The sequence below is a fragment of the Stegodyphus dumicola genome, chromosome 2, assembly GCF_044657685.1.
Source record: "Stegodyphus dumicola isolate Sdum_Otavi_A_Nest chromosome 2, ASM4465768v1".
Classification (NCBI taxonomy): Eukaryota; Metazoa; Arthropoda; class Arachnida; order Araneae; family Eresidae; genus Stegodyphus; species Stegodyphus dumicola.
In genome coordinates, this window is record NC_140769.1 from 11,835,555 (window position 1) to 11,855,176 (window position 19,622).

Sequence of the window (19,622 nt, forward strand, 5' to 3'; positions counted from 1 at the left end):
TAACGCTTTATGTGTCTACTTTATTAAATATCATATTCTTGGCTCTTGCACCACATATCATTCGATTCAACAGAAAAATCGCAAAATAGTTTAAAACACCATATCTCTAGAATTCCCGATAGATAATTCACGCGCTCACTTGATATAAAAATGATTTTTTTTGTCGTAACTTGCTCGCTTACGAAAAAATTAAAAATTTTCTTTGCTCGCTTTGAAATCGTTGAATTTGTTAATAAAAATTTTTGTTAAAATTTTGCAGAACAGGAAATAGATAATAAAACAAATTCGAAATTCAAAATTTCAGGCTTCCAGATGACTATATTTGGGTGGTGGTCTACGTTATTCAAAATTCAATGGATCTAGAATCGTTGTTTTCTCACAGTCAAAGAAACATGCACACATCCATGCAGATTCTTCTTTATTTAATTTCTTTAAATTTAAATATGATACAAGGCAATAATATTTGATGGTAACAATATGAAAAATGATACGCCATTTAAAGTGATTCAACGCAAAATGACTTTTCGAGATTAATATCCCGTTCAAGTGTAACATGCTTTAGGCTAATAAATAAAAATAGCATAGAAACATCAACAAAATAAGATATAACAAATATAAACAAACAGATAAAGAAGCAATGCCATATCTGTAACAAAGTTCTCAATTTTGAATTTTCAATTCAATGTGTATTCTTTTTCGCATTTCAAACACAACGATTTGCTACAAATGCCGATTTATATAAAACAGATAATGATAAGTGACGTTTTTCAACAAGTCTTAGTTATGTAAAAGGAAACACGAAGATTTTAATCTAATACAGTAGAAGCCTGATATAACGAACTCCTGGATATTGCGAATGAACCTTTCCTATACATTTAATGCAGCAACTTATGTCATTCAATTTATAACAGTTAAAAATAAGTACATGTATTACATAATATATTATAATAATTAATAAATCAATTAAAATTAATTATTTATTATAATATTTTATATATTAATAATTTAAAAATTTACTAAATATTTATTTAAAAATTTCTATACCGCTGCAGTATTTACCTGTTGAAAAAATGTTATGGGTTTCTGTCCCATTCCTTGAAGATCCCCAGAGAGTAGGTGGAAGACTTCTTTAAAAGGAAATTTTTTCCCCTACAATACAAGAAAATTAAATTTTCATATGTTTATTCTACAGAACATATAAGCAATTAGTTCAAGTGAATTCCTTCATTATTATTTGAGTTCATTTTAAAGATAATGCAGCGAACTTCTGTGTTTCACTTGCTTTTTCCAATATACGCGTTATTTTATATGTAGAAATTTTGCGTATTTATTGGTTTTAAGTCCTGCTCTGCTGCTGAATGGGGAATAATTTATCAAACAAAGTGATACGTTCCAAGTCTAAAATTAAGTCCGTGAGTGTTTTGCCTGTTGTGTCATATTTTGTTGAGCTGATCTTAAAATTTATGCTAGCGTTAGTCCTAGTTCTGAGAATATGTTTTCACACATGATCAAATGATTCTCTTATTATCATTTCAGATATATTATTTTATGGCTTACCAACTTCACGTATCTGTTAGAACTGTGATAATTTTGTCATAATTAGTGCTTATAAATTAAGACCCATTGATTATAATTAAATTTAGCAGTGCCACCTAATTTTAAGATATGTCTATTTATAAACGATCATGGGGCAACTCTCATAGAAACGTGGCTAAAGAATATTATTTTTACGTATTTAGAAAAGTGAGCAATAATCGACAGTAAAATTCTTTGTTTATTAACGTAATTTCTAGGATACTAACCCTATTAATCTACATATATTTTCTCAACTGGGAAGTTGTGTCTATTTAGATATTCTTCCAGCCGGTAATTTGCGTCATTTACTGGTCTGCATATTTGCTTCAAATTCTTATTAACATATAACTTACATTTCTTCTCTCACTTTCAGTGTAGATTTATAATGCCACGAGATCTGTAATGCACAGAGTGGCAAGTCATTCAATTCGTGTAAAATCTGTAGCCGTCAAATCACTGATTACCTGAAAGACTACCGGAAGAAGCTCTAAATTACGTCATATTTCAAATATAAAAACGCTTTAAAATCTTTTTCTTACTTCCCAACGCACTTAGGGGTAAAATGTCAGATCTTCATGCTCAGAATAAACGCCAGCCAGAATTTTTGAAACTGATGGTGGTTCAACGTCCTAGACTCATTGCCATTTATATAGGAAATTATCGTACACATCATAAATGCAAAATTGATTGATTTTGTGCTCAGCTTTTGTTGGTGTATAATGCAGTGAAATACAGACAAATCTTCGGTATCGATTTTGCTATCAGATAACTCTGATTTTATTTACACCACATCTCCTATACTATGATCCAATCACTGGTGGAGCCCCATCGCTTAGCGTTTCCTTATTTAGGCGACATCTAGTAAAAGCATTTTTTACTTCCTAGAAAATGTCTTTACCCCTTGCTGTATCTGTCATTGGTTAGCAAACAATTGTTCGCTACAAATGAAGTTTATATCAAATCCGTATGTAAATATAACCAACTAATAATTTGTGGTGTCTATGTTCTCATCAAAAGCAATGAAAATGCTTCAATTTTTGATGCGATATGTTTAATTTAATACCACTGACCATTTTAATCGATTCATTGATTTTCTGTCCAACGAATGAAGCTTATCGTTTCAGTTTTATTGCTTTTATCAAGACACATTAGTTTCATGACAGCAGTAAGTTATTCTTTGCAAAACTTGCCTTCGGAATAGGATTCCGAGTATTTCGTAATATTTTCCTTAACAGTAAAGCTTGCGGGAACAAAATTGTTAGCTACATTATTATGGTGGAGAAACAGCCTCTGTTATACATATATACTCTTTTTCAAATGTATCTAAATAACTATGTGATCGTTCTAACTATCTACCTAATATCTATCTAACTAACTATCTACTTATAGTATTTAAATCATTTGATCTCTGCAATTGATGGAATTAGCATTTTTGGTAGCGTAATGTCTTTTCAAGTTGTGATCCTTCCAAACACATCAAACAAAGAGGATTTGCCTTCGTTTTGCAAACAAATACTCGTCAATACATTTCTATTGAAATTTAAGCCTCTCAGAGTGTACTTTAACAAGTTCACAAATATATAAATGTAAACCGCAAGCTAATGTAGCATGGAAACTAGCAACTACATACAGCAACAGTGAAAGTGATCAAACTAACTGCAGAAGAGTCAGACGAGTAATAAAGTCCTGACCATCGACCACTGGTCAAACGACGGCAGTTAAAGTTCAGTTCCTATGTAAACAAAGCAAAACAAAAAGCTGAAAATAAAAAGTTTAAAAAATTTGCAAGAAACTGGGAATAAAAGAAGTTTTACAAAATTACTCATTACATTTACGAATTTTTCTAGCTCAAATTTAAACACTAAACTTGCCAGACTCAGTGATATCAGATTCAAATCAGAATTGCGGGTCTTGTGTTGCACATGCCTAGTATATGTGTTCTTCTGTTTCAGAAGCCGTTTCTTCTCTCTTTTGATAACTTTTTTCAACTTTAATAACAATATAATTTTAGAAACATTTCTTTGAACACTTTGAGCTCTTTTGGTCACAAATGCACCTGACAAAATAGTTCAAACAACGGCGCCATATTCGAGCTATCATTTATTTATTAAATAATAGCATGCAGTAAAAGAAGTTGACATACTATGTATGTGTGTATGCTTTTATTATATACATCGATAGGAATGGCAATATATATAAGCAAGTGTCTGTGATTCATTCATTAATGTTTAAAACTTGTTTTGGGCTTCGCTGCGGGAATCATTCTCAAACTAGCAACGGTTTGGTAATCATGTGATGAAAAAAGCAGAAAAGTAATTGAAAGAAATCGTTGATTGATTCTAGAATGCAAGATATTCACTTTGGTTTAAAATTAGCACATTTGATTGTTTCGTTTTGAGACGTATACCAAGCAATAAATGGTGCTATGGCGAAATTAGTTGACCATAAATATTTGCAAAACATAAAGGATTTATGCTTCTTCAACATGGTGTCTTATTTGGTGCGGAGTGAGTATTGTATTTAGTGAAATTAAGAACCATGACCCTTGAGCATATGCAACCAGAGGCACTTGTAGTTTAGTTATTGCAATTTTTCGCCCTTTTGAGCTACGCTACTAGGATTAACATTCATGATACCTATCAAATGTCGCCATTACACTATACGAAAAACATTTAATTTTTTCATTTCTTTTCCATTCATATGGCACAAAACGTGCTCCCAGAGTGTTAACTTTTGATCTGGAATAATATCTTTAATTTTTCTTTCACCTTTTATTTATGGCTGGAAACTGAGTGACTTAACATATTAAACATACTTACTAATTATAATTTAATTTTTATATTAGTTTATTGATAAAATTTACAACGCATTCATATGCACATGTGAACCATTATTGTAACAAATGTTGTATTTCTAACACCATATGTTGTAGAATAATTAAGCAAAGTGCATGTATGTGTGATAAAGGATATAAAGACATATACGTCCGAGAGCAACGAAAGTAGAAAAACGTAGATTGAACAATCAGTCTTTTCATGGATCGTACTTCCTAGATCAATCTCTTTTGAGAAGTACTTGCATAAAATAGACTTTTGCCTGCATAGCAATGCTACCTCTCGAGGTATTCTATTAAAAATATTTACTTTCTAAGTGCCTTTAAATCAGAAATAAAGTACTTTTCATAATGAAGATTGCATAACAGCAGATAGTGCATTTTAATCTTGAAAAATCAATCTAAAAATTTTCAAGTACTGAGTTCTGAGTTCTGAAACCAAATTCTAATTTATGAATTTTATTGAATTATTTTAAATATTTATGTATTTGGATAGCTAATTTCGATGTAACTAGCAACTAGAATTTCGTTTATAGTTCGAAAAGAACCTAGATATTTGCGATATTTGGCGACTTAGTCAAGTTTTATAATTATTGATCCATTCTCTCGGACCTAAACACCACAGACAAGAATTTGGGTATCATACTTTTGTTTCTTCATGTAGCTATCTACCACTTTAAACTGATTCCAAAGACTGAAAACAAAACAAAGAAAATATTAGAATAACATAGGAATCTTCGTTATCAGAAAATCATTATGCCGGTACACGAGAAACGTTAGAAAAAATCGAGACTCAATATAATTTTCAACATAACAATACGGTTTCTTTAATTTTAATAATTAGTTATTGTATGTTTTGAATTTTTACTGTGTCTTCTATCCATTTTTTTCGCTAGAATGCGGATGAGTTCACTGGTATTTAAGTGTGGTTTTGAAATTGTTTAATGCCACGTTGCTAATCCTTTGTTGCATCATGTCCACTCTAGTAGAGAGAAGTTTAAATTTGTTTATTCTTCTGTAAATGCCTTAACAGATTCCATTCCTGTGTTTATTCATTCTAATTATATTATTAGAACTTTAAACTGTCGATCATAGATGGCTGCATAGCATCACTAAGTAAAGCACTGCTATTTGAAAAATGGCTGCTACTTCTGTTTCCAAGTTAGTACAATATTTCATAGTAAACATAATATAATATTGCTTACATTTTATTATACTGCCATTTTTTATTCATAATTAGTCATTTTAGACATTTTATTTCAAATGTCAGTTTGAGAAAATTGTGGAGTGGGTAGATAACGATCTACCGATAAGAGTAAATTTAAACCCAAATGTACTGCTCATCAAGCCAAAACATCACTGAAAATGTTTATGTTTGGCAAGGAATTTCTAGAACGTTTGACATTTGAATCCAATAGGTACAGGTTACAAAATCGCATCAAAATGAATTCAATCACAATAGACGAAATGGAGGTATTTTGGGGGATCTGTATGTACATATCAGTTGTAGATTTACCATTTAGAAGATGGTAAGGATCGCTGCAAATAAGACAGAAAATGATTTCAAATGCAATGACCGTAAATCGTTGGGAAGAGATTTGTATGCATGTACGTATATGCACGCTGCCCACTGTAGTGAACAAACTGTAGCAGTTATTAAAACGAAATTTGAATAAAATTATTTTTTTAAAATTATTATTAAGGTTATTTTAAGTAGAAAAAATACAAACATTTTCGTTTAACTTCTCTCGATTATTTGTATGCTACAAATGTTCAAGTTTACCATTCTAAGGTAAGAGTTCCTATCTTCGGCTAGTATTATACTTGCAAACAGTTGAGATTCCGAGTCAGCTTAGGGTTAAAATTCTCTGTGTAGCATTTGTCTGCTAGTTAATTAAATTTAGCTTTACGTTTGAATTTCTACTTTACGTTTCCCGCCATAAAAGCTGGCGAAATTGCAAACATCAGGTGTGCCTTCTGTTCAACATATTCAGTTTTAAATATAAGGGTTTTATACACCCTTTCCAACTTTCGGTTATTTTTCAGACTTAGCGATAAGTCGCTTAATCTCTACCAAAAGGTTGGTCACAGATTCCAAAAAGACTTTAAAACCTTATATACTAAATCCCATTTTTGTTAGTTTGATTTTAAATCAAACGAGAAAGAACTGGTGTTGTAAAATAGTAGTAAGGCACATGTAACGTTCATTTATCTGCAACAGTGTTACATCAACTTTGACATCGAAACTTACTTAGTCACATATATAAGATTTGAAAGCGTCGTATTTTCCATAAGTTTTGTTAAAAAAAATCAATGGTTCACGTCCATACAAATGGGCTCGCTATAGGGAAATTTTGTGGATTTCTCCATGCTTTAACGTGCATATGAAGCAATGTTTCTTAAAACGTCCTTTCCTTCTGGCAGATAGCCCACTAGTGATCTGCTTTAGTTTAAATAAGCTAATACAGTAAGTAAAGCAAAAATACACGCGCTTTATGAAATAGCAATGAATAACATTTCCTCACCTTTTCCCAGCGAAACTTTAAAACAACGAGAGGTTTCAATGGTTAATAAATCTATTAAAATGGATTGTATTTTGATATTTTTAGTTTGTTGTTGGCATAGGAAATATCGCTGAAGTTTTTATAGCATCTAATTTTGCTTATCAATGCTTTTGTTTTAATTTCTTATACACTCACGTTTGTGAAAATTGCAACACCATGAAGGACTTACGCGAGTGAGCTGAAATTTTCAGGAAATGCAAAGTAGCGCATGATATGCAAATGATTAGAATTGCAAATCCGTAGCGCATGCGTATGCTGAGCATCGCCCTCTGAACGGCTGATGGATCCGAATAAATAGACGGCTGTAGCGAGGCGTGTGTGGTTATCGGTGGTTATCTGCTAGTGGTAAACGTTAACTCAATCTGTACTTATGCCTCGTCGACGAAAGAGAGCGAGATTTGAACAACTTACAGAGTTTGAACGAGGAAGAATCATCGGCCTTCGTGAAGCTGGATTGTCGTATCGTGCAGTAGCCTCTCGTGTGCAGCGTAACAGCAGCACAGTGATGCGCGTTTGGAAGCAGTGGACGGACGAGTGTCGGACAACTCGGAAATCCGGGAGTGGACCCCGAAATGTGACGTCAGCTCGCGATGATAGACACCTGGTCCGCATGGCGCGGACGGACCGTACAGCTTCCTCTAGACAATTGGCAGCACTGTGGTCAATAGCTACAGGTGTTTCATTGTGTGCTTCATCAATTCGTAGACGTCTGCTGCAGTGTGGACTGCGCGCACAGACTCCTTTATACAGGATCCCCCTAACGCACGACCATCGCCGCCTGCGGCTATAATGGGCCAATCAGCATAGAGACTGGCGTGCTGATTGGCAGCATGTCGTGTTTTCTGACGAATCCCGCTTTAATTTGTGGTACCATGATGGCCGCATTCGTGTCAGACGCTATGCCGGTGAACGCCACCTTCCGGAGTGCATTATCGAACGCCACAGTGGACGAACACCCGGAGTTATGGTCTGGGGCGCCATAGCATATCATAGACGATCTCAATTGCTACGAATTGTGGGCAATCTGAACAGCAACCGGTATATCCGTGAAGTTCTACAGCCCGAAGCTGTTCCCTTCCTTCAAAGCTTGCCAGGCGCTGTATTTCAACAGGACAATGCCCGCCCTCATACTGCTCGGATTGTTAAATCCCTCTTTGCAGCGCAGCAGGTACAGCTTCTTCCTTGGCCTGCGTGTTCCCCGGATATGTCGCCAATTGAACATGTGTGGGATGTCATTGGTCGGCGTCTTGCTCGTGATCCTCGTCCTGTTGCGTCTGCAGACGAACTTTGGGTACGCGTACAAACGATATGGAATGCTCTTCCTCAGTCAGACATTCAAACTTTGTTTGACTCCATGCCACGTCGTGTAGCAGCACTTATTGCGGCGCGTGGTGGCCACACAAAATACTGATTCTGATCTCTTGTTCTTGTTTGTTTGCTTTGAACATTTAATCATTTATTTGTACCACTACCACTCAACTGTGTATTAAATTGCATTCAATTATGACGATTCCTTCTTGGTGTTGCAATTTTCACAAACGTGAGTATATGAAGTTTACACTTTTCAGTTTTGTTTTAAATAGTTCATATCCAGTATCGCTTTCACATATCATACCTTCTTAATTTCCTCTTCGATTTCTTTTACCCGAGACACAACAGGACATTTCCAAGGAAAGTCTACATGTTTCAGATTTTGATTGATGGTATCTACTGTCAGATATTTTTTTGAAGAATCCATTAGATATAATGCCATTGATGGAAAGGGAAATATTCTGAAACAAAAGAATATAATTCAAAATTATTGCTCTTTTAAAAATTTTTAATGAAATTTCAATCTATGTACACTAACAAAAGGATACATTTACATACGTTAGTGCATGTTATGCGTAGAACTCAGGAAAAAAGAAGCATTTTCGATTAATTTTTAATTTTAGAAAAAAAATTTCTCATAATTACAAGAACAAAACATGTTAAAAGAAAAGCGACGTGCAGCGCAATCTTCGTCTCAAGCGAAACTAAAGCGACGTGCAACGCTTCTGCATCTTGAAATCGATGAGTGACTTAAAAGAAATGCAGTTCTTTATTCGTTTTCGGTGTAAGTATACTCTAGTATACTAAAGTCTAGCCTAATGCTTGCGGCTATCAGATATTATTTCAGTTTTAATGCTCATTAGGTAGCATTCATGAGCTTTTGATTCTTCTTCTCCTCCCACCACAAGTAAGACTGCTCTTTTACTCCGACCACGAGATCTTTCAGACCAACAGAATATACCCAGTCTCTGTATGTAGGTACAATTGTTGCAAACATCCAAACTTTTTCTGAGATTCGGAAACCAAAGTCTGTAGGTTGCATTTGCCTCCTGTATACTCAATTGGATTTAAAGCAAGGAAGTATATATTAGTTATTCTATATATTTGATCACATTTTTCTGAAGCCTGTTGTCCATTAACTAACTTCTGTGAAGGCATGCTTTATTATCTATAAAAAGGAAATAACCAGCAGTAACTGCACAGTAAGTACTAAAAATAGCAGTGAGAATTTCGTCTGCATGTCTCTCGGCTCTAAGATCTCTGTTTTAAAAGTTTTTAACACATAATTTCAAGATACTATAGTTCGTTAAACTCTCAAAAAGTAGATAGCTCATCCATGGTAGAGCGGTGAAATCGTTATAGACTCGTATTTCCATCCGGGTTAAAATTTGGATAACAGGCTAATTGCATGTTAAGTTTGTTTTTCCTCCAAATATATAGTGGATAGTGGATACGAGCTGCCATTTTCCTTTAAAAAAGGCCTCCTCAAAAGTAACCCTTACATGCTCTGCCATAATCTGACACTATTCTAATTCCCTGATATATACGAATTGTTTGTGCAGGCTGAACCATCAACTCATTTCCGGAGTTTCCTTTCCTCTTTCACAGAAATTCCCAGCATAAGACGGGTTTATTTCAAGTGTCACATTAACTACATTTGTTTATACGAAGGCATTTCGAAAAATAAAGATACACCGTATGCCAGAGGTAAAGAAATGTTTTGGTGAGCAAGTTGACAACACAGGTGTTAACCTTGAACCGTCAGCTTTTTCTCCTCGCGGTCGTTCGGCATTTCAACGTTGATTCTGTTTGGAGTAGGTCGTGTTTAAAATGGCTGCGCCGATTCAGAATCCCACCAAATGCGAAGTGCGCTCCGTCATACGTTTTCTTCATGCAAAAGGTCAGCGACCAGCGGATATTCACAAAGAAATCGTTTCTGTTTATGGGAACATTGTGAATCGACAAAATGTAACGAAATGGTGTTGTCATTTCTCTGACGGTAGGACCGATGTTCATGACGAACAACGTGCGAATAGACGTCTCAAATTGAAAGAATTGCATCAGATCATACCGGGAGTGTCAATGACAACTCTTTATGAAGTTGTGACTGTCAAGTTAGGGTACAAGAAATTGTGTGCGCGCTGGGTTCCAACAGGCGGCAACCTTCTATGACTGTGGGATACAAAAGCATGTGCACCGACTTAACAAATGTTTGGATAACGGGGTGATTATGTCGAAAAATAATAAATAATCCAGTTAATAAGATGTAACTGACGTTTTATAAATAAATGTTTTTTTTAAGGAATGCGAGCCATTGTATCTTTACTTTTCGAAATGCCATCGTATAACCGAGTGCATACAGAATGTTGATTTAAGACAGATGGTAATTCTTCTTCTTCGCTTCACATTTTCATTGCCTTGGAAACGAAGATTAAATTAATTTTTTTAAAAGTTTTGCTAGTGGCGTATATATAACAATACATACAGAGGCGTAGCTAGGGTTTTCAGCGCCCGGGGACAATTGAAGATTTTGCGTCCCCATTCTGCGTGCCAAGAATGGAAAACATTTCGTTTTAAAATTTCTTAACATCAGCCCCATGTCCCCCCTTGTCCCATCCCATCTACGCCAATGGATGCATATTCCTAGGTAGTTTTGTAGTCTTAGTAATATTTGCTTTTTTTCTGTATTCTTGCATTTTAAATATTTACATTACACATTTTGCATGAAAATGTTGTATATTAAAAAATTTTATTATCAAGCTCATCAATTGTCGGTATATATTCGGCTATCGACCCCTTGATCTTCGTTGAGCTCCCTTTAAAATTTTCTCGACCCCGCAGGAGGACAATACTGATCCCGCTGGAGACCCTTATTTTGAAGGATAAGCAGTCCATTATTGGCCTTATAAGCACGTTTGGAAAGCTTCTTTTGGCATTCCGCGTTTAGTTACCAAGATGAAGAAACATATGAATTGAACAAACATTGATCGCTACCCAGCTGTTTCGTCAGGCTATTAACAAGACACAACAATTGCCGCTTTCTACAGTTGCTCTTGCTGGGTTTGAAGTGTATTTCAATTAGGATTTGCCTATTCCAGAATTAAGTGGCTACTTGAATTCTAAATTCCAGAATAAAGATAAATGTATAAAGTTAAAAAAACATGTAAATCAAGTTCTAACATTAATTGGTAACAGTTCGTTGGATCTACATTTTAATTTGAATTTGTGCTTTCTGCTCTAAATATAGGAACTGCTGAAAATAAATCTATCGAAACTGTGTCTTTTCAAAATTGATCCAGTTTACATGATTACGACAAGTTAAATTAATCCATCTCATATGATTATTACATAAATTCCTCAGAGACTTTCATAACGTTCCAGCCAATTAGAAGCAATTTCAAATTTCGGAAACGAAATTTTTAACACCCAAAGAGGAAAATGTGAACTGAAATCAAATCATTTTAAACCAACTTTTCATGTCCAACATGCCCCATTGGAACTAACGAAATCATTTGAGAATCATTGAAAATTCTTGAATACTGAAGATTAGGTAGACTTGCGACGAAATTTCGAGAAACGGAAATTTTCCTGAAGGCGATAATATCTGCTTATTAAAATGACTTCTGGAATTCTCAAACCGAGAGAGAATGCAACGTGTCTAGGTAAAAGCATCGTCCAGAATGATTTAGTTTTGGTTTAGCTCTATTTTGGTTGGCTAATTAATAATTTTCTAAAATTTTTCTGAAGCGTCGCGTAATCATTTGCGTCGTGAGCAGATGCAAGAATGCAAGTGATACTGTTTAAAAAGTTTATTATAAGCAATTATTATTTTTAGAATAAAAAAAGGGAAGCACATATTTAAATATTAAATTAAGGGGCTACTGAAAGATAAGTTTCATTTACAAGTTACATATATGTCACTTAATATATATATATTCTTATTTACGTAGAAAGAATCCAGCCTGATTATTCAAATTTGCCTAATATTTAAATGGTTTGTGATTCTGTTTAGTGAGGATATTTGAAGTTTTACTGCATTTATTTGCATTTCTCAAACATTTTCGCAAAAGCGTAAAAAAAAAAAAAAAAAAAAAAAAAAATACATATAATTATGATTAAAATAAACGCGTACAGGTAGTATGTAAAACTGTATGTTATTTAAATATGCGTAGTATATCAGATCATTAGTGTTCAGTCTTTATGAAGTTTGATTAATGTTCACGTAATGAAATTTCTTCTCCCCAACATCTGAGAAATATAAGTTGTCCATCTGCAGTGGTTGTAAACTGAAGTGGAAAATTCGAATGGCGGAAGGTATAGGACATCATCGAAGAAAAAGGGTAAACTGTTTCATTTAAACCGGGAAGTAATAATATGTTGCCCACGATCTACTATTTATTATCAGTTTTTCTTCATTGGCTGTTATATATTATTTTGAATAAAATTTTTATTACTAGAGATACTCTAAACAAAAATGAAAAATCTAAATCCAATCTTTGATCATAAAAAGTAAAATCTCAACAGACTAACTCATTATCTCTCAATTTCAGCCACCAAAATTAGAAATACGAAATTTACCGGATGCATTATTTTTGCAATTTAGTTACCCAAGAAGAAAGGATGATTTTCAGAAATTTCTCATCTTAGGGAGTCATAAAGAGCCTTTAAAAATACTCATGCCATTAAAAATAATGAAGCATATTAATGTCGTTTTATAAGAGTGATTATCTTGCAATTTTATACATTCAGCAAAAATTTTGCTGACTTAGAACAATTTAGAATTCCGAGTTGCGTATTAAAAAATTCTGCCTCTTAGAGAGTCGTAAACAATCTTTGAGGAATTTGAGATGTCATTCAAAATAAAGAAGCACTTTAGTGGTTTTTTTTTGTTTTGTTTTGGTAATATTATCTTGCAGTTTTTAAAATTCAATAGCAGTATTGATGACTTAGTATTACAAAGACATTTTCTTTCTATTATTTGCATTGCGTTATACCTACATCGCTTTTCCCCTGAATCAAAAATACGTTGCGACAATAAGGCCACATTAAGACTTTTGTGGGTATGGTGCATATCGTCTTTGTGTTAATGAGGTATCAAAACGGGCTTCTTACCTTTATTGCTTGAAATATATACCTCATATTTTAAAATGTGGTCAAGAAAGTATTTTTTTTCTTTAATACTGAAATTGTACCTCGGAAACTAACGCTTGCAATGAGTTACCCTGATGCTTTTGCGGACTTTATCTTCACAGTGTGTGTAAAATATAGTTCGGCATATTAAATTTTACTAATTAGATAAATGATATTTTACTTAAATTGTAAATAAAAGAAATTTTATCTTACATTACTTAAAAAGCTAAATAAGCAAATATAATGTATCCATAAGCTTTAGCTTAAAAAGCTAATCTAAAGCTTATGGATACTTACTATTTGTTTCCCATTTTAAATTCTGTAAATCTGCTGTACATACAAGCTTGAAATTTTTTCTGTAATTAAAGTATACCTATTTGATTATACTGAAATGAGCTTTTGAAGCATTTTGAATTTTAGAGTAAATTACAGAATATTTTGTTAGGCATAGTAAAATTTAGCACTTTTCTCACACAAAAAAATTTAAAAAATTTTTTTTTTCTAAGTTTATTACAAAAAGCTCATTTTAGTAAATATTAGGGAACCTAATAAATAAGCCATAAAAAGTTTAGATACCTGTGAGTTGCAGTTCCTGAGAAAAGGTACATCGAGTATAAAAAAATCACGTTTGGAGAAAAACGCGTTTTTATGTAAAAATCCTCATTGATCAAAGCAGTAGATGACAAATTAAAACTAAATTTTTTACAGTTCTAATTTTCATAGAGATTAAAGAATGGTATTTTTAGAATAAAAGTGTAGAGAATTTGAAAATACTAAAATCCGAAATCACAATATTTTGAAGATTTTGGGGTTCCAACGCCCCTTAACCCTTCGTTGATAAATGATAGTAAATTATTTACATTACAAGGCATTTTCTGCCTCCTTTCAGTCAAGAATGGCCAACCTGTGGCACGGCGGAGTTTTGACAGTGGCACGCAGAGACTTGTTGAAAAATCAAAAGATTTGAAAAAATAACAATATCATCGGCATCAAACCCGTTGAGCGACATACAAATAAACACATTATAATAAATATACAATAATTCAATTTCCCTGCAAGACGTTAACTGTTACCAACTGGAATTCACATCGAAATTACTGACCGACAGCAGCATACTACACTGAAAAGCAAACATACTACACTGAAAAGCAAACATACTACACTGAAAAGCAAACATACTACACTGAAAAGCAAACATACTACACTGAAAAGCAAACATAAGGAACGTATTTCAACTGCAAGTGATCCAAATTATAAGGAATTTTGGAAATTTGTACCAACAAGCAATTTTTCAAATGTACACGATTTGGCTGTCAGATATTATTGTAGATTTGAATCAAAATACGCTTATGAACAGATCCTTTTTATTACGAACATAATAAAATCAAAATATCGTTCTAAATTAACTGATATGCACTTAAAATAGCATCTGCAAAAACTAATCCTAATATATACAGTTAGTCACAAAAGTCTGCTTACAGACTAAATTTGAAATTAAAAAAACACTTAAATCATAGAGAAATGTATTTTAATCATTGCATTTTTTTCTTCTATTAGCTAAAATTGTAAGCTTAAATAAAAAGTAAATAATATAAGTGTAATACTTTTTACATTTTTTTCAAAAATATATTTTGTCAAAAGAACTAAGAAATTATTTCCAATAAGTCTGCATACACTTTCAAAAAAAAAAAAAAAAAAAAAAAAAAAAAAAATAAGTTTTTTACATTACTTCGATACTTTGTAGGATATCCTTTATTCTTCAAAACAGCTTGCAGACGTCTGGGCATTGACTGAACTAATTTTTCAGTGTCATCCGACGTAAATTTCGCCCATTCGTCCAGAAATTTACTAATTAGCTAATTTCACGACGTAATATTGTGTGTTTCGAATTCGTTTCTCCAATTTTGCCCACAAATGTTCGATTGGATTGAGGTCTGGTGACTGTGGAGGAGTACGCAACTGTATTGGAGTGTGATAGAGGAGATATTCCTTCACAATGTTAGCTGTATGTTTCGGGTCGTTGTCTTCTTGGAAAATAAAGGTATTAGAAAGGTTTAAATTTCGGGCACTGTATCGTAGATTTTTCTTCAGAATATCCAGGTAAACATACGTATCCATGACTTTATCAATAATGTGAAAATTTTAAACTCCTTTCGACGACATACACCCCTATACTATCACACCGCCAGCTCCATGTTTGACAGTTGGATTTAAATTTCTCAGATTCAGTTCTGTTCTTGGTTTTCTCCATACAATAGGGTGGCCATTAACTTTAAATATTGTAAATTTACTTTCGTCTGACCAAATTATATTGTTCAGAAGTCTTGCGAAGAGTTTAAATGTGTTTTGGCAAAAGCAATTCTTTTCTTTCTATTTGCCTCGGAAATATATGGCTTAGACCTAGGTTTGCGTCCATGATAATCGGCCTTTCGCAGCACTTTTCGTACAGTTTCAGAAGAAATTTCCTTGTTGCTAGTTAAAAAAATTTCTTTTGCAATGCTTGCAGCTGAAAATTTAGGATTTTGTTTAATTCGTAAAAGAGTTTTTCTTTCTTCTCTCTACGTTAGCTTCTTCGGTCTCCCACATCTTGGTTTTACAGCAAGACTACCAGGGTCAAGATAGTTTTGAATAACTCTTTGCACACTAGAAAATGGTTTTCCAATGGTTTTACCAATATAACGAAGAGTTTTACCTTCATCTCCCAATTTGATAATTAGTTGTCTTGTAACTAAAGGAATTTCTTTATTGGTTGTCATTTTCGTCAAAGAAAATAGAAATAACAACTTCCAATCAATGTGAAATTCGCTTCGGAAGTCAATGACCTTGAAAGTGTAACCTTCTTTGCATTCTCAAGTTTGAAGTTTAAAAGTTAGATAAAAAATCCCCCGCCTCCTTCGCGTTGTACGCAAACTTTATTGGCTTTGATTTCTGGCCACTTATCTTTTAAAAATTAGTGTGCATAAATTATTAGATATGAAAATATTACAGTTAAATAATTTCAAAGTCCCTTATTGAAACTAAATATTTAAAAAATAAAACTTTAAGAAACTACCCTTTTTGCACCTTAAAATTTGGATTTGATGTTACTTTTCTTGATGTACGCAGACTTTATTGACTAACTGTATGACTTGGTAAAAGAACTACATATTCAAAAAACACATTAAGTATTGAGTGTTTAATAGTGATTTAGAATCAAATATTTCAAACTATTCATTTTTATTTTATGTGTAACCGAACTGACTCAAGCTTCAAAAATGTTTATTGAAAACAAAACCTTATTTTGACTGTTTGTTGTATTTATTACGCTATTTTTTAATATCCCCTACTCAAACTTACATAAAAAAATGTGCTATTTGCGCAAAAGTCCCATAATCAGCTTATAAATAAAATGTTTTCACCTTTTTATATTTTTAGTTATGCTTGAAAAATTAGAAGTGGCACCCATAAATATTTTTTTTTAAGTAGTGGCACTCTTCCTCAAAAGATTGGTTACCCCTGCTTTATGCACTGCAATTCGTTGCTACAGAGAAACTTATGGGGGGGGGTGAGGTGTAAGGCCAAAAAGAAGCGTGAGAGAATCCATATTATAAATTTTACAGAACAAAAAACACGCATTGTTATAACCTTTTATTTAGTTCTCTGTTTGTGTTTGTCACTTTATTTTAAAGTTTGTCATCAATTTTTAAACAACTGCCAAATAAAATATGAAGTTTAAATTTTGCACACACGCACACACGTTGAGGATGACAATACATTGTGATGAAGCGATTTTTTTTTCCAAATGGAATTTTATATATGTATATATGTATTCCTTCCTATTGGAATGATATTTAGCATATATCTTCGTTTAGCGAACAAACTAGAAAACTCAGAAATTCGGTCCGCACTGTCAAATAAGGAGAAAACAAAACTTTTAAATAAAATTTTTATAAAAATTTTAACGTGATTGCTGATATACTTTGGCCCACCAGTGGCTGATTGGTAAAATCGCTGAATAGTGGCAGTTCACTTCAAATCAAGGGGAATGGGTAATTTCGAGGTTTTCAGCATATGTAACGTCTATACGAGCCATGTTTCCTTAGAAAGTCCTCCGCGAAGGCGTCCCTTCTCTCAAACGGACAGTCCCGAGTGTTTTACCATAATCAAAGAAACCAAACCTGATATAAGTTTCTGCAATTTTTCGAAAATCGCTCGATTTTTGCAACTATTTCATGTCTATGATTTTAAATTTCAACATGTAAAAATGTATCGTTACAAATTTTTGAAATTTTTATAGATTAAAAAAAGGCTTCGCGCTCTTTTAAAGCAAGAATGATAAAAATATTTATTTGGCCACTTTTTATATATGTTTTAAATAATAATTGCAATTCGAAGCAGATGGGAGAGAGAAAATCGGTTCTTATGTCCACCACTTGGAAACAAAAGTTTAAGCTTACGATTCTTACTGCTTGCGTACAAATTTCTTTGCAGTTAATAATTATTTTATTTTATTAATCTCCAAACTAATAGACTTTAAGGATTGTTAGCGGGTAATATTTTTTGAAATGAAAACCTGATGTGTTGTTTTTAGCTTGTCCATTTTATAACTTTATTCGCATTTTCCCCAGCGTTTCATTTAAACTATTGATTTTTTAAATTTTTTTTGTAACAGGTAATTTATTCTTTTATGGGACAGTTAAATTTAAGTATTTAAAATAATCCGTTAAAATTATTTGAAATTTTTCAAATGCTATGAAATAAACTGTTCCCTCTCTTTAAAACTAAAATGATAAAAAATTTTAATTATACCTTCAAATTTTTTTTTTTTTTTTTTTTTTTTTTTTTTTTTTAAATTAGGTACCTTTTAAGAGCTTTTTAAACTCGCCCATAGGGTTTGTCACTATGGTAAAGCTATGACATCGACTTAAACTATTTCCTCAAAAGTCATGCAGCTCAAATTTTGCCTACATTGTGCATGACAATAGACAATGTGGTGTCATGCACAATCTCTGCAAAATACAACTACGGCAAAACTTGAGTATTGACCTTTTTTCAAAAGTTATGCAGCTCAAATTTTGCACACATTGTGCTTGACAATTCACAATGTGGTGCTACAATATGTTTTGTAAAATTCTATTTAGAGTTTATTTAATTTAATATTGAAACAATTTTTTACACATATACTCTTTAACGAAAAGGCTGAAGACCTCAGAATTCCACCATTTGCACAATGAGCTAAAAAAGTGTTTCCTAAATGAAGTTTATATGAATTTTGTAATTAATATATGATATTTTGGGGAACTTTTGGAAGTCGCTCGATATATTCTGGGCTACTTGATGTAACAGAATTGTTAGGAGTAAAAGACTGATTTTGTAACTGAATAATTTATAAGGTATTTCTCCCTCCATCCTAGCGTGTCTTCGTGGTGTACTGGTTTTGCACGCTAGGGCGGTATTCCAGTGATCCGTGGTTCGATTCTCGGCAAGTCGTTGCTAATTTTTCATCTCTCCGGCCTCCCCCCCCAAAAAAAAACCTAATGTCTCTACAGTGCCGCCCGAACTAAAAGAGTGTTGGATGATGATTCTCCTCACCCAGGATTTATCGACTGGGTTCCCTAAAAACTCCAGTCGCTCTTTAAAAGCGGGAGTATATAAGGTATTTCTCCTGCCTTCCGAGTGTGCCTTCGTGGTGAAGTGGTTCTGCACGCTGGGCCCGTATTCCAGAGGTCCGTGGTTCGATTTCCGGCGAAGGCGTTGCTAATTTTTCCCCTCCCCGGCGTCCCCCCCAAAAAAATCCTAATGTCTTTACAAATTTAATTGACAAAGTGTCATTGAGACTAAGGGAAAAAAAAAAAAAAAAAAAAAAAAAAAAAAAAAAAAAAACAACAACAACTAAGGTTAAAATATGTTTTATAGAATATAGTTTGACGATACGATTCGATTAGTCAATTTCGTTATTTAGGCACCTCTGGTTTATTATGTAATCGCTTCTTCTCATGAAATATAGGATAAGGGTTTTTTTCTTCTATTAGTTCATTAAATATTTTATGAGTTTCAAATGAGAGCTCATTTACTGAAAACTTTCTTATCTTATTATATTGAAAATAATTTCTAATAGAGATATTTGAATTTCCGCTTATAAACGGCTAGAACACATTATTGGAAATAAAGAAATACAAATATTTGAATTTATTAATTCCGTTTTATTCATTGAAACACATAGAGGGAGA

At 33.1% G+C, this 19,622-nt stretch overlaps 1 protein-coding gene across 4 annotated transcripts in view; it reads right to left on the reverse strand.

The window, feature by feature from the left end:
- Positions 1-19,622, reverse strand: part of LOC118187885 (alanine aminotransferase 2-like) — a 75,070-nt gene that overhangs the window by 53,424 nt on the left and 2,024 nt on the right. For 3 of the 4 annotated variants that reach the window (XM_085810296.1, XM_085810294.1, XM_085810293.1), the window contains exons 2-3: positions 8,588-8,744; positions 1,060-1,149 (exon numbers count right to left, since the gene is read on the reverse strand). In XM_085810296.1, coding sequence (XP_085666422.1) covers positions 1,060-1,149; positions 8,588-8,725 — 228 coding nt within the window. In that variant the 5' untranslated portion in view covers positions 8,726-8,744. The remainder of the gene's footprint in view (positions 1-1,059; positions 1,150-8,587; positions 8,745-19,622) is intronic. The other variant, XM_085810295.1, reaches the window with a different exon arrangement.